This window comes from Neolamprologus multifasciatus, chromosome 20 (genome assembly GCF_963576455.1).
Source record: "Neolamprologus multifasciatus chromosome 20, fNeoMul1.2, whole genome shotgun sequence".
NCBI classification, from domain to species: Eukaryota; Metazoa; Chordata; class Actinopteri; order Cichliformes; family Cichlidae; genus Neolamprologus; species Neolamprologus multifasciatus.
This window is the reverse complement of record NC_140458.1, coordinates 28431198-28447686: the sequence shown is the minus strand read 5'-3', so window position 1 is coordinate 28447686 and position 16489 is coordinate 28431198. Positions and strand designations below refer to the sequence as shown.

General features: G+C 36.2%; 1 protein-coding gene across 1 annotated transcript; it reads left to right on the top strand.

Moving 5' to 3' along the window:
- The first annotated feature begins 1788 nt into the window (after window positions 1–1788).
- LOC146495121 (NACHT, LRR and PYD domains-containing protein 3-like) lies at window positions 1789–13822 on the top strand. Its single transcript, XM_085146203.1, is given in 10 exon segments — window positions 1789–2436; window positions 3350–3433; window positions 7654–7706; window positions 7937–8656; window positions 8883–10398; window positions 10400–10684; window positions 11772–11948; window positions 12604–12780; window positions 13042–13088; window positions 13291–13822. Coding segments are annotated over 10 exon segments (3627 nt in total). The 5' UTR covers window positions 1789–2392; the 3' UTR covers window positions 13815–13822.
- The last annotated feature ends 2667 nt before the right edge of the window (window positions 13823–16489 follow it).

Below are 16489 nucleotides of genomic sequence, written 5' to 3'. Positions count from 1 at the left end.
AAACACATATCTTATTATTATAAATGACTTAATCTTTAACTAGATACTGTTCCAGCCTTTAAGAAGACTTTGCTGCATGAGGACTGATAAGAACATGCCAAAAGTTGCCTTTTGGCACGACAGAAAGCAGCGCTGTAAACAGAAATCAGGGTAGCACTTTCTATTATAGCTGCTAATAATATGGTAATTGGGGTAATTAAGTGGAAAAGGAAGAGTAATAATTTGGGATTAGAAAATTAATTACCAAAAGTAATAATCAATAATAAGAACAACTTATTTAATACAGAAATCTGTAGGTGTTTTATGTTACTTCTCAAATTTGCTTTTATTCCAAAACACAGTGTCTAAAAAAACCAACGCTGGATTCAGTAATATGAGTTTGAGTATTATCTTTGTGAAAACGCTGTGGATCACAGTCTTTATGAGGATTGCATGCTGACCCAATATTCAAATTTAAATAGACACAATGTTTTTTTTTTCTTTTGGTGCCATTATATTGTGTCTTATTCTTGGAAAATTGTATGACAAAAATACTCTTTTAGTATAACGAGCTGAATATGCTAAGAGCTTAAAATGATAACAATATATCTAAAATGTAAATAGCAGTTGGCACAGAAAATATAAGAATATAGGACTAAGAGAATGGTACTACAACAGCTACGGATGAAAAATACAAATGTCAGTGGCATTGAGGAACAATCAGGCTTGGGCACTACTGGAGTCTGTATGTAATGTAATGAAAATCATTCCATGGTAATATGTTATTACGATATTTCTGCTTAAGTTGGCCATCCTTTATTCACTTAGAACACGACATTGTGGACAAGGTTTAATGACAATAGTCTTTATTTTGTGGCAGTTAGAATGTCAAGGTCACTACAGTTGTTTCTGTTATAAATTAACCAGGAAGTATTGTAATGGACTTTGATCAGTTTCTTAATTTGTGTAAGTCACATGCACTGAAGACATTCTGGTTTTTCTTTTTGTCGCTAGACCACTTCTAAGTCAGGTCAAAACCAAACAATTCAGCGCTTGAAGTTTGTTTAGAAAGAAGACTGTTCCAAAGGAATACTATGGATCAAGACTGCTTTCAAGCCAAGTGTGACTGAAAGAGTGGCAGCTTTTGTGTTCATATAAACTTCTGCATGGATTTGGAAGCAATTTAATTTAAAGTAGCACCACAATTAGATAAAAACGAATGCAGGACCACCGGAAAGCAGAAAACTGTGTTTTAAACAAACATGTCTGAGGAACAACATATGCCCACATCGACTGCCAAGTGAGTTACAATTTTTGATCTCACTGTTATTATGCCAACTAAACAATTAAATATTTTGCTAAATATTAATGTACTTGATGTTTTAAACTTGAATGTGAAGACTAATGTGCAGATGCTGATGCAGTGTGTATTTTTATGTCACTCTGTTGCTGTAATTTTTTTCTCTGTTGTAACAGATCTGCTAATCATAGGTTTGAAACTGGTAAAGCTCTGAAAATTGAGTTTTAAAATTTTCAGCAAGTTATGATTTTTCTTGTGAAACAAACATTAAAATCCTTATGTAGCTTTGTAAAACATGTGTCATTTGAGACACAAAGATCATGTCCAAGGGAAACCTGAGAAGGTTCCTGGTTTGAACTTTCTGGTTTCCTGGGTTTTCCTTTCAGATTTCTATGTTTTATTGTGGCTTTGTGGGTTTTCTCTAGGTACTCCTGTTTTTTTCCACAGTCCAATGGCAAGCTTGTTAGGTTAGATTGTGATTCAGAATTGGCCATGCCTATAGAATGTATGGTTGTCTTTCTGCCATATCCACCAACAGACCACTCTGACCCAGCTTCTTCTTCTACAAGTTGCCTCAGCTCTTCTATTCTTAACCCAATAGCATTTGCACATTAAAAAGGTTTGCAGTGAGCTAAAGCTTTCCTTAAAGCCTAATATGGAGCCTTGGTGTTACGCCGCATTTCCCTCTCTTCACACACTATTTACAGAATTTGTAACTTACCTCAGATGATGCTGAAGCCTGGTCATAACATCCAATTATGTTGGTTATTGAGAAGATTGTCATTCAGTTTTGATTATTTTTCTGCTATAGGAGTATCTGGACATGAAACACATTGAAGGTAGAGTGGATACTACATCAGTTATTATCAGTCACTTCTTGAAATGAACAGTGATGGGACAGAGACAGCTGGTTAGCACGCTGTGTTCAGTATATTTTTCAGCAAAACACTAACCTCAAATAGTTACTGCTTGGCACCCTGTTCTGTTGAAAATTGAAATTGCTTTTTGAATAGGTAAACAAAAGCCCCTTTAAGCTTTGTCTAATTAAGGCATTTTCTGATCCTTTATCAAAGTCCACATGAGGACCAAAGACCTGTTTCCACGAGAAGTAACATGTCCAAAGGGGAACCCCCAGACTTCAGTGATAATAAACCAAGGTAAGATACTCTGGAAATAAATTTATATTAAACAAGTAAGAAAATGTTATTATAAACCTCTCTGTCATTAGTAAATCTGATAAATAACTAAGTACAGCATCGCAGTAATCTTAGTCAACAATATATCGCTGGTCATGCATAGCTTTGTATGTATATAACTGAAATGCAGCACTGAAGCAGAGACTTCATCAACAGTATGTGGTTGTCAGTTAAATGATGAAGTTGTTTAGAACAGTTTTTATTTTTGGTAGATCGTATAATGTTATCCTCAGCACAAAGCAGGTGTAGCTTAAATGTGGTGTGTGGATCTTTGCTGCTAAGCCATGTGTCTGTGGAAGCACAGATACAGCAGACTCTCTGTGTAGTCAGCAGGAGTTACCCAGCTTGCTCTTCAGTGAAAAGACAGTGGAGAACATGAAACAAGGTTTCAGAGCTATTGCTAAAGCTTTCTTTAAAGCCTAATATGGAGCCTTGGTGTTACGCCACATTTCCATGTCCTCACAAACAATTTACAGAATCTGTAACTGACCTCAGGTGATGCTGAGGTCTGGTCATAACATCCAATTATGTTGCTTATTGAGAAGATTGTCATTCAGTTTTGACTATTTTTCTGCCATAAGAGTATCTGGACAACGAAAACATTGAGGGTAGACTTGACACTACATCAGTTATCAGTCACTTCTTGAAATGAACAGTGATATTAATGGAACAGAGACAGCTGGTTAGCACGCTGTGTTCAGTATCTTTTTCAGCAAAACACGTAAACATATTTCTGTCACTTAACATCAAAATAGTTACTGCTGGGCATCCTGTTCTGTTGATAATTGAAATTACTTTTTGAATGGGTAAACAAAAGTTACAGATGCACTTTTAAGCTTTGTCTAATTAAGACATTTTCTAACCTTTATTGAAGTCCACATGAGCACCAAAGACCTGTTTCCACGAGAAGTAACACGTCCAAAGGGGAAGCCCCAGACTTCAGTGATAACGAACCAAGGTAAGATACTCTGGAAATAAATTTCTATTAAACAAGTAAGAAAACATTATAAATCCCTCTGTCATTAGTAAATCTGATAAATAACTAAGTACAGCATTGCAGTAATCTTAGTCAACAATATATTACTCTTCATTCATATTTTTAGAATATTTTGGATTGTAACTTTTTGATAACCATGTACCAAGAAGTCGAGATTCATGAGGTATATAACACTATCAATGTTAAAGTGACATTAAGAGTTTTAATATGAACTTTGGAATCTGTTCCATTAATGTAGAAGTGACAATGTATTTAGTAGAGCAAAGTTCTTGTAGCATTTGCTGTAAATACATAAAAACCTGAAATACAGCATTAAAGCAGAGTCTTCATCACCAGTATATGGTTGTCAGCTAAATGATGACAATGTTTAGAACAGTATTTATTTTTGGTAGGTCATATAATATTACTGTTAACACAAAGCAGGTGTACCTTAAATGCAGTGTGTGGATCTTTGCTGCTAAGCCATGTGTCTGTGGAAGCACAGATGCTGCAGACTCTCTGTGTAGTCAGCAGGAATTACCCAACTTGCTGTCCAGTGAAAAGACAGTGGAGAACATGAAACAAGGTTTCAGAGCTATTGCTAAAGCTTTCTTTAAAGCCTAATATGGAGCCTTGGTGTTACGCCACATTTCCATCTCCTCACTAACAATTTACAGGATCTGTAACTGACCTCAGGTGATGCTGACATAACATCCAATTATGTTGCTTATCGAGAAGATTGTCATTCAGTTTTGACTATTTTTCTGCCATAAGAGTATCTGGACAACGAAAACATTGAGGGTAGACTTGACACTACATCAGTTATCAGTCACTTCTTGAAATGAACAGTGATGGAACAGAGACAGCTGGTTAGCACGCTGTGTTCAGTATCTTTTTCAGCAAAACACGTAAACATATTTCTGTCACTTAACATCAAAATACTGTTGGGCATCCTGTTCTGTTGATAATTGAAATTACTTTTTGAATGGGTAAACAAAAGTTACAGATGCACCTTTAAGCTTTGTCTAATTAAGACATTTTCTAACCTTTGTTTAAGTCCACATGAGCACCAAAGACCAGACTCAGAGAGTTATTTTGTGACATGTCCAAAGGGGAACATGTCACTTATCAGTATTTATAAATTACAATAAAGTTCTTGCAGCATTTGCTGTAAATACATAAAAACCTGAAATATAGCATTAAAGCAAAGACTTTATCACCAGTATATGGTTATCGTGTACCACAGTCAGGCGTTAAAGTGGGTCAGCTTTTATATTTTATTTATCTTTTATTTTGGCACAATAAACAACAACAACAAAAATGACTGCAGATGTCTTAAGTTGCAGTATTCAGCATCTAGCTAAGCGTTACTGAAGAGGAGCACCATAAAGGGGAGTGACTTTTTTAAAGTGGCAGCTAATGTCAAATGCAACGTTTCTATCAGCTCAACAAACATCAACAAACACACAAGCTGTCTGTGTCGAGTTTGGCTCACAGTGTGTTGCTAGCTAACGGTCCAGCTGCTGTATTTCACAAAGAGAGAAAAGAAAGAGAGCTCACTTTCCACAGATATGGAAAGAGATAAGAAAGACAGGACATTCTGGTAGATTATGAAGTACTGATTTAACTTCTTTACTCAAGTAAATGTGAAAAAGTACAGACTCTGATCAGTACTGAAAATAGGAAAGAAAGAATAGGTCCTTGGTGGACATTTCTGTCACTTGGATTTTTTTTCATTTTCTATTACAAGCTAACTCTGACCATGAACAGCACAGGTACTTTGCACCAGTCAGACACAGCAAACTAGCCTGTGTACTAAACTAATTGTAGTCTTATGTAACCTTTGAATGTGTTTCACAATATAAAAAATAACTTCACATTACATGGAGGTTCATTATCTGATTTAACTTAAGAAGATATTACATGTAAACTTTACAGCTCCAGCTCATTAAATGTCACTGAGCAGTCTTTACCTTTTAATATACCCCCTCTTCTTCCTCTTCTGTCTCGTCTTTCTCCATCTTTCTCCAACTATGAGTGAAGTTATCGCACACTTTTCTCTCCATGGGAACAGCAGTTGTACCTTTAGCTATCAGACACACTGCACAACAAACTGAACAAACATTTTGCATGTTTGCTGATATTTGTTCAGCTGTTAGAAATTTTGCATTTGAAAATACCTGTCACAACATGTCAGACGCTCAAGTACCGTGACCACAACTTATGTCAATCTGCACAAAAAACGGTGTGCTGAAATGTGTCTGGCAAAATGTGATTCTCAATATTTGCCAAAAAAAACGATTGCTTGGTATGTATGAATGACTTGTTCCTCTATAATCTTACAAATATTGATCCAGAAAGAATATTCCTGTAGGTAGAAGGTGAAATGAGTTTTTGGCAAAGTGACTTTTATAATTCCTTTATTTAGCTAGGATAAATCTGTCATTGACATTGAAAATGTCTTTTTCAAGAGAGATTTGTGAGATAGAGGACAGCAGAAACTGCAGCAAATATTACATTATATTTGAAGTGATGAAAAAGAACTGGATTGATTATAATATAGAACATATAGAGTAGGTATAATCACACAGTCATATAGACACTTGTAAAACTGTTAAATTCTTTGTTTTGTATGTAACCCATTGCTAAACCCCGCTGACTGCAGTCACCTCATCAATACAAACATTAAAAAAACCCACATAAATATCAGCAATCACTTTTTTGGACAGCACCAGCCCACTTTAACCCTTGAGTACAGCAGTCGAAATTATATATATATGTTTTTTCATCTCTTTGTATTCAATAGGCTTTGATTAATACACCAATACAGTTGTCTTTTGTGTGTTATTGTTCCCTCCATTCCGGCGTACTGTAAATAAATAAAGAAATCTTCCCCCAAATGTGTTAAACCTGAATTAACAAGCCTGTTTTGAAAAGGAACTTGGTATGAGACACAGATATTTGTGTAAAGATGTGGGGATTAAAACGACAAAGGTTTCAGAAAAAAAAAAGTCAGATAAAGTATACAGTAGTTACCTGAAAATTCTTCACTATACTCCACTGTGGATGCAGACAGCTAAAACCGAAGTCATTCCTATTAAGGAACTTTAACATAGCAAGTGGCATTGACTGTGCTCAGCTCTTGTTTTCTATGGCTTCTAGGCAACAACAGTTTCCTGTTGTGTTGAGCAAAGCCCAGGTCAGGCATGCCTGACACACACTAGAGTCAACATTGGACCTCTGCACAGTGTGATATACATTATATTAATATATTAGCACAAAACGTTTGATACCAATTACATTTTGTATATATTTGATATTCATTTAAATTGTAGTAATGGTCAGTGGAAACATTAGTTAGATAGGTCTTGTTTTTAAATTATAAAATTATTTTTTTTCATCATAATGAGAGGGCATTTAATTAATGACTTTAAAATGTAATTTTGAGGTTTTCTTTAACTGAGAATCTTTGATGTTAGTTTGAGGAACTTAAAGAGCACCAAATTCAGAGAATCACCCACGGAAGATATTTACTAAAGTGTGATGTTGAAAGTCCAACAGCTGAACAGTAATGTTCTAATATTCGTTATTTAGTTGTAATTTTTGATACTTTTAAGTATGGTGATTCTCTCAGGCGGGTGCCCTTTGGATCACGCCTTCTTTAAAAAAATCTCCTATAATAATTTTATGTGTAATGGCTTAATTTAATAGTGGATTATTTTATTTTATTTTTTTAGAAAATCAAATTTCCCACCCCAGTCATGAAATCACAGTTATTATTAGTTATTTATTTCTTAATAAAATCTGTTTTCAGTTCAGTTCCATGAGCTCCTAGTATATGTAGAGGTATGTGATATTAAACATTCAATCAGAACAGGGGATACTAGACAGAAACCTACAAAAAGCTTCAGAGGTACCTAGAAGGTTTGATATTTATAAATGTTTGACATTCATGTTTACCATAAAGCTGAACAGGAATGCAAGTTCCTTCTGAATCTAAATGTTGAGAAAAAGCAGGAAAAGGTATGGGTGAGCCTATAACTGTAAAAGAATAAAAGGAAATTGAGACAGTACGATCAATTGCCAAAGTGAAATGTCGGTGATACATTTTTACTATAATGGAGATAATGATATCACAGTTTATTTATCTTGCTGTGCTGACAAACAAAATAATAATTATACATGTCTTCTTTGCTTTGAAGCTCAACTACATCAACTGACAACAGCAATGCTTCTGTGAAGAATGATCTCAGCGGTGAGGATGACTCTTACAACATTATTAACACAGAAATCCTTCTTAAGTCAGAGCTATTAACAGAAGAATATTTTAGAACGCAGGATATTTGTATTTAATTCAATATACTACTGCTATTTTCTCTCCTCCAAGAAGGCATCACACATATTTATTTACAACAATCATATTTGTACATTTTAGTTCAACAATTCATGGTACATTTTTATTTTTATTTTGTTCCGTTTTTTCAGAGACCTCAACACGATGGAAGGAGCTGGTGAAACATCTGCGCGGAAGACTTCTTACAGAAAACAAACTGATTGAAGACACCAATCATCCTAACAAGAACAACACCGAACACATCATGAGAGAAGACAGCACTGCAGAGAATAATGAACAGACTGTGGTGAAAGTGGATGCAACATCTGACATCTTTAAAGATAAGAATGGGAAGAAAATCAGAACTGTGCTGACTCTTGGAGAGGCTGGTATCGGAAAATCCTTCCACGTACAGACATTTATAAAAGAGTGGGCGGAAAACAAAAGCCCTTCATCTTTCACTAGGTTTGCAAAAACAGCAAAATCTTTGTTTCGTAAAGGCAAAGAAAATGAACTAGGAATATTTCCACTCGAAGTCTCTGAACTTAATCAGATGAAAGATAAAGAAATTAGCTTGGTGGGTTTTCTCAACCATTTCTTTAAGGAAACCAAAGACTTTGTAATCACTGAATTTTCACACTTCCCAGTTTTATTTGTCTTGGACGGAGTTGACCAATCTCAGCTCCCGCTCAACTTTGACAACAACAACATATTGACTGATATCAGTGAACCAGCCTCAGTGGACGTGCTGTTGACCAACCTCATCAAAGGGAACCTGCTTCCTTCAGCTCTAGTGTGGATAACGTCCCGACCTTCAGCTGGTGATCGGCTGAATGTTGAAAAACTTGTTGACAGGGTGACAGAAATACGAGGTAAGATTATCATTGCAGCAACTGCAAATAGATATAGTTGAGCATTTTTGTAGTACTTATGCTAGTGTATTACACCAAAAAAAGAGTCAAAATGCTAAAAAAAAACCTTTTATAAAAAACAAATATAGTAAATATTTATATGATAAATAATTTGTTATTGCTAAAAGCAAGATAAATGTATACACTGTATACTTGTGTAATTTCTGTTTCTAATGTTTTCTTACAGAGAAGCCTGATATCACAAGCCAACGCAAACTCAAGTCTCAACTGAAGGAGCAGTTTACTTGTGTGTGTGAGGGCATCGACAGGCAAGAAACCTCTGCTGTCCTGAATGAGATCTACACAGAGCTCTACATCATAGAGGGGCAGAGTGGAGAAATCAATGAGCAGCAAGAGACCAGACAGGTTCAAAATGCAAAGTTCAAACCAGTTAAACAAGAAACAGCAATTAAATATAATGAGATCTTCACCTCTGTAGGAAATAAACATATTATAACTGTGATGACAACTGGAGTGGCAGGCATAGGAAAAACTATCGCATCAATGAAGTACATGCTGGACTGGGCTGAGGGTAACGCAGTTCAAAACATTCATTTCATGTTTCCACTTCCTTTCCAAGAGCTTAATTTGAGAAGAGAGGAACAAATCAGTTTTGAAAACCTTCTTCATCAGTTCTTTCCAGCTATGAAGACCTCAGAAATAACTGACTATGACAATTACAACATTCTGGTTGTTCTGGATGGCTTTGATGAATGCCGCCTTGATCTTGACTTCAGTGAAAGTAATAAATGCACCGATGTGAGAGAGCCAACATCAGTCAATATTCTGCTGACCAACCTCATCCAAGGAAATCTGCTTCCTAAAGCTCAGATCTGGATCACCTCCCGTCCTGCAGCGTCCAACTGTATTCCTGTTGATAAAGTTGACCGTTTCACAGAGGTGCGAGGATTCAATGAAGAGCAAAAAGAAGAGTACTTCAGGAAGAGGTTTAATGTGGATCTGGCTGAAAAAATCCTCACCTGTGTGAAGAAATCAAGGAGCCTTTATATCATGTGTCACATACCAGTTTTCTGTTGGATCACTGCAAAGGTCCTGGAGGAATATGTGACCAAGAACCAAGATGATGAAATGCCCAAGACTCTAACTGACATGTACACATACTTTCTTTTGATTGAGTGCAGACAGGCTAATAGAAAGTATAATGAAGATAAGACAAGTGAAAGCTGTGAGATAGATAAATACTGGAATGAAAGAAACAAGGAAACCATTATATCTTTGGGCAAACTAGCTTTTGAGGAGCTTGTTAAAGGAAACTTTCTCTTTGATGAAGAAAACCTGACAGAGTGTGGTACTGACATCACAAAAGCTGCTGTTTTTTCTGGGATATTGACTCAGATCTCTCAGATCGAGAGAGAAGGTCCTTCACTGTACCCACAGAAATTGTTTTGCTTTGTCCATTTGAGCATTCAGGAGTTCCTGGCAGCTTTCTATGTGTTTTACGTCTTCAGTAACAAAAGTGAAAATCTGCTTACCACACCCCCTTCATTGGTTTCAGATTTGCCTGCATCTGACTTCTACAAGAAGGCAGTGGACAAGGCTTTAGATAGTAAACATGGAGACTGGGATCTGTTTCTCCGCTTTTTGCTTGGCCTCTCACTGGAGACCAATCAGAATCATCTGAAAGAGCTGCTGATAGACAACAAAAAAAATAACAAGGAGACTAACAAGGAGACAGCTGAGTATCAAAAAGAAGATCAATGAAGACATCAGTGATGCAGATAAAAACCTCAATCTTTTTTACTGTTTGAATGAGCTTAATGATCACTCTCTTGTTAAAGACATCAAAGACCAACTGCAATCAGGAAAACAGAAATTTGAAGATTATTCTGCTGGTCAGTGGTCTGCTCTGACGTTTGTGCTGTTGACGTCAGACGAGAAACTCGATGTGTTTGATCTGAAAAAGTATCGGAAATCAGAGAAAGTTCTTCTGGAAATGTTGCCAGTGGTCAAAGTCTCAAAAACTACCTTGTAAGTACTTTTGAATAATTGCTTTTGTAATTCAGTGTACACAACGTTTAACTATCTAAACAGCTTTCACAGAGATGTAGAACTCCAGTGAGTTTAGTGGGAGATTCAGTCAATTCAGTGTCATTTATCAAGTTTGAATTTCAAACTTTCTGCTTTCATTCAGAGGGTTTAAGAACAACTTGACATTCACTATTCAGTAGTTACAGATAACTTTGTGGAAAGTCACCTATTTTCAGTAATTGGATAATTGACTGATAAGCAGTTTCATGGTCAGGTGAGTCATGTTCCCTTGTTACTTCATAACAGTGGAAATGTGTCACTGGCATTTATTGATGATGTGGGCAGGGATAGCTCATTATTATTATTATGAGCTATTATGAGCTATTATGAGCTATTATGAGCTATTATTATTATTATTATTATTATTATTATTATTATTATTATTATTATTATTATTATTATGTGATTGCTGATGTCACAGGATGAATTCGGAAGTTTGCAGCCAAACACCAGAAAACTGATCAGACGGTGTTCCAGAGTGCTGACATGCTAGGTTTTTTAAGGCAAAGAAATGGGATATTCTTCAGTGTCAACTTATCCAAACCTTTTTTTTTTTTAATTAAATATTAAACTGAATACAGAAAGACTCACAGACAAACACCAACTGAAGGTGGCTGCAGTAAAGGCCTGACAGAGCATCTTAAGGGAGGAAATGCAGCATCTGGTGACGTCCATGGGCTCTAGACTTAAAGCTATGACTAACAAATGATTTCCATCCAAATATTACAAATAATTATTTATTTGGATTTAAAATTATGTACTTTTGTGATATTAATTCAAAGATTCTGAAAATGGCAAACTATGTTTAAAAGTGTCTGTAATTTCTAAAGTAAATGCAAGATTTTTGTTGATCTCCTTGAATCTTCTTAATTGTTCTATTTAAATTCCAATGTGGTGGTGCACAGAGTCAGATGTCCCTGTCCAACAAATAATTTATATAACTGTATACACTGGTCTTTTAGTTACTTGAACATACTAGTGCAAAGTAACAGTTCATAGCACTTTGCTGTATGTCTCATTTTCACAGGCTGACTTGGTGTGAGCTCTCTGAAAAAGCCTGCAGTGGTCTGACATCCTCAGTCCTAAGCTCTGCATTCTCAAACCTTTTGGAGTTGAACTTTAGCCATAATGATTTGCTTGATGTGGGTGTGCAGCATCTTGCAGAAGGCCTGAAGAGTTCACACTGCAAACTGGAGAGTCTGAAGTAAGTGTGCATAAATCACACTGCCAAAGAGATTTTTGTCTTTTCTTGTTAGAAAAGCTTCCACATGTTACAAAGTATAACAGACTGTTAGGTTGCTGAGACGCTAGACTGTTTTTAGCCACATATGAATTTTATTAGAAACAGATATTTTTTACACTTTAGTCAAAGTGTGCAGAAAATCTGTACCTTAACACATTGTTCATAATAGATGATTGTTTTCCATTACCATTATATCCTAACCCCAAACTAAAGGGGATGAAAGCAAATAACAGGTTTCTTCTAACAGTCATCTAATCCTAACTGCCTCTTCCTGCCTCTGACTTTTAACAGCCAATTGTTTGCATTATCTTGGGCAAGTTTGGGGTTTCTGAATATAGAAACAAATTAAATGGTCTACCTGGCCTCATACTTTATAGTACATGAAATTTCTGTGAACATTTTGTCAAGTTTACCCAAGCAGGAAAAACATTCACAGCATTCAAATGTCTTATATAAATACATTCACAGCAGCAAACTTGATGTTAAAGAGAAGGTGATCATCTTATTAAAGACATTAATGTGTCATGCGTTTATTGAATCATTTTTTGAGTGTTTCAAACCTTTATCAAAGAGTCAGAAAGACCATCAAAATAATTTCTCTCTGTGTGTTCTGCAGATTGTCTGGTTGTCAGGTAACAGAGACAGGCTGCTCTTTCTTGGCCTCATCTCTCAAATCGAATGCAGCTTCCCCCCTGAAACATCTGGATCTGAGTTATAATCACCCAGGAGACCTTGGGACCAGACAACTCACTGATATAAAGGAAGATCCAAATATGAAGCTGAAGACACTGCTGTAAGTTATAAATATAATTGTCTATATAGTATATATAAATAAAAGGCTTTCTAATAATATGGAAGGATCTTTTTCTGAGCCTACATCAACTTTAAAGCAAAATTATAATAGAACCTGAAGTAAAAAGTCAATGTTTCATTTATAACATAAATTAAATTTGAAGTCATATTTTTTCCACTCTGTTTGAAAATTATTGCTGCACTACTTCCTCACCCTACCTTACTTTACCTAATACTATATATAAAATAAAATCTTGTACAGTTTGGACCATGGTGGAGAGCATCGGTTAAAACCGGGGATGAAGAAGTGTAAGTTGGTCTCTGATTTTCAGTGTTTTGTCATGTAGTCATCAAGTTAAAGCTCCAGTTGCTCATTTTTGAAATCAAAATCACCAATTATAATTTGCTATACCTGCTAATGTTGTTTTGATTTGTTGCTTTGCTTGTATCTTTTTTATGTATTTATATTTTGTGGTCGCGCCAAAGATATCAAATGCATTGTCTTTCTCAGATGGTGTAGAACTGAAGTTTGACGAAACTACGGCGAGCAAAAGGCTTATCCTAGAAGGAGACAGAAAAGTGAAAACTGTAAAGAAGGTAGAGGAGAAACCTGCACGACCTGAAAATGAGGACAGGTTCAAGAGGTCTCAGGTGTTTTGCGTCGAGGGACTGAAAGGTCTCTGCTACTGGGAAGTGGAATGGAGGGGGACGGTCTGCATTGCTGCAGCATACAAAAGAGTGGGTAGAAATTGGGATAGTAGTGGTGGCCTAGGATGCAATGAGATGTCCTGGGGTCTGTACTGCTCCAGCACTGACTACACTGCCATGCATGGGAAGACATCAACAAAGCTGGAATTACCTTCCAGTACAAAAATAGCAGTGCTCTTGGATTGGGAAGGTGGAATTCTGAGTTATTACAGTGTTTCATCAGAAAAGCTGAGCCTCATACACATCTTCCATGCAAAATTCACAGAGCCGCTCTTCCCAGCCTTCTGGTTTAAAACAGGCTCTGTGACCTTATGTGACATTGATTAAATCACTGTGGTTGAAACAGGTTTGATAAACTGATCACCACAGATGTTCTTCGTATTTCATTCAATTAACATTTCAGTTCCTTAACATGAAAAATTACGTTACTGTTTTTCTCTTTTAGATGTGACTTGTTTATAAATGACAATAAAGAAAAAAGAACAATGTAAAAATAAAACTAAGCTTTTGTAATATCATAAAGTTACATTTGCACAACATCCAGAGGTCCTTAAAACACACTAACCCATGGCAGTTGTAGATCTGCTATGATACAGGCAGCTCTGTATGTCAAGATAAGGGACAGTCGCTGATTTCACTCATTTCTTTCTAAAAACTTGTTTGTGTTTCCTTGTTTAATCACTTATATTTTTCTAAGTATGAGATATCCTGATAACAATGATGAATATTAATTTCAAGTATGTTTTTTTTACTTCAGTTCTGCCTTGTTCTTGTTTTCATTACTTTAATTTTATATTTTATATATGACAATAAAGCAGAACATGTACAAGAAAGAATACATAACTGTATCCCTGTCAAATAATACTTACATTTTTTTTTGTTTTTTGTTTTCACTTTCTAATGAAAAGATAGCTAACGTTTAAATTAACAGTGGGGTAAAAATCAGACATTATGGATGGATCGTTTTATTGTCAGTATCTTCAGCAGTGAAGACTGATGGTCATATATAACTGTACATACAGAAACCTGACTTTTTGATATACATAGATATAATACAATAAATCCACTGATTAAGGTCAGACTGTGCTTGAGAAATTTATAAAAAAAATAATTTTGTTTTACCAGCTTTGAAAGCGAGAGAGAGAGAGAAAAAGGCTTCACTAGGAAAGATTTATGGAGAGTTGAACCCAAAGTCAAATAAATGTATGCCAAAAAATATCAAAATGTCACACCTCACAGACTTTGATTTGTTAAAGACAAATTACTCACATTTGACTTTGGCTCACATCACAGGATTAGGTTTTTATCAGGTGTGTTTCTTAACTGATACATCTGGAAACTTGAACACAAAAACACTTCTGAATGTCACCCGATGAGTGTTGTGGTTGGACTGTATATACTGCCTTAGTCTTTATCTTCCTAATTATGTGTCAGTTGATCGCTTGTCCAGGTGGTATGTTCCTACATCCACGTCTGTCTTTGTCTCTGTCCAAATTTCTTTTTTCATTCACGCTTTCTAACATAATTTCAGTCGAGCGGCTGTCAGACACAATTTATTTCCCTTCCCTTCCATCTGGATCCTGATCAAACTTTACTGTGTTACACTGTGAAGAAGCCTGGTTGACTATAGGAATAATTAGGGGAGTAATGGCAGCTGCAGTTTTCAGTCTTGGTATCCAGGTCTCAAACACATGCACAATCATAGACATTTACAGTACAATAATGTGATGTTGAAACAGCCTATTTTCCCTGACACATACAGTTATATTCATGGCAGTTGAGTCTGTTGGGAGTGATTATTTCCATCGGTGTCCACCAGACTGTAAGAAGAGAAGAGAAAAACTGAAATAAAGACCTTTTGCATTTACAGTAAGGTAAGCTTAGCAGCTTCCATGTCCAAAATTGTCTAAATCTTCTTAATGTTAAATTTGAATACTTTATTTCATTCTTTCCTCCCTAATCTTTGCTTAACGTTACAGAGCATAACCGGTTATTTATTTCTTTTTTAGTTTGTGACCAGTTTGAGCCTTTCTAGTTAATCAAAGAGTAAAGAAACAATATTTCAAATATTCTAAAAATTACTGTTAAAGCTAAACATCCTTACAGTGGGGACAGTTTGCATACTACTCAAGACACAGCTTGTTTACTTAAAATGTGCATTTTAACATTATATTATTGTATGCATCCATCTTTTTTTTATTTGTTTTTTTGTTTTGTTTTGTTTAGTTTTTTTTGTTTTACCAAAATTCGCATCCAAGCTGGCATGTTTGGGCATTTTAATTGGTCACTTGGTGTTCGCTCGCTCTGTGGTATAGTATCGCTTCCTGTTCCTGCTCAAACACAGTGGTGTTTCTGAGTAGCTTATTTGCTTAGCAGTTTAATTAACAACTTTTAAATACATTCTTTTTTTTCACAGTATAATCTTCACGTGCTTCATCCGAAGCACACTTTCTGTGTACTCACTACCTAATTTATAGCCAAAGTATTCACTCACTGTCTCTGTACTGTTTCGCTAGCTTAGCTTGTAGCCGACCCGTTAGCACCATGGCTACTTCACCTGTCCCTTCTGCACTTTCTTGCTCATTGTGTCAGATGTTTAGTTACTCCTCGGCCTCCTTTAGCAGTAATGATATCTGTAACAAATGTAGCATATTTGCAGCTCTGGAGGCCAGGATTACTGAACTGGAGACTCGGCTTTGCACCCTGCTCTCACCCTTAGCTAGCCAGGCCCCTGTAGCTGGTGCAGCCGAAGATAGCGTAGGCCCCGCTAGCTGTTCCCCGGCAGATCCCAAGCAGCTGGGGAAAGACGGCTGGGTAACGGTGAGGAGGAAGCGTAGTCCTAAACAGAAGCCCCAGGTACACCACCAACCCGTTCATGTGTCTAACCGTTTTTCCCCACTCGGTGACACACCCGCTGGGGGTCAAACTCTGGTAATTGGTGATTCTGTTCTCAGACATGTGAAGCTAGAGACACCGGCAACCATAGTCAATTGTCTTCCAGG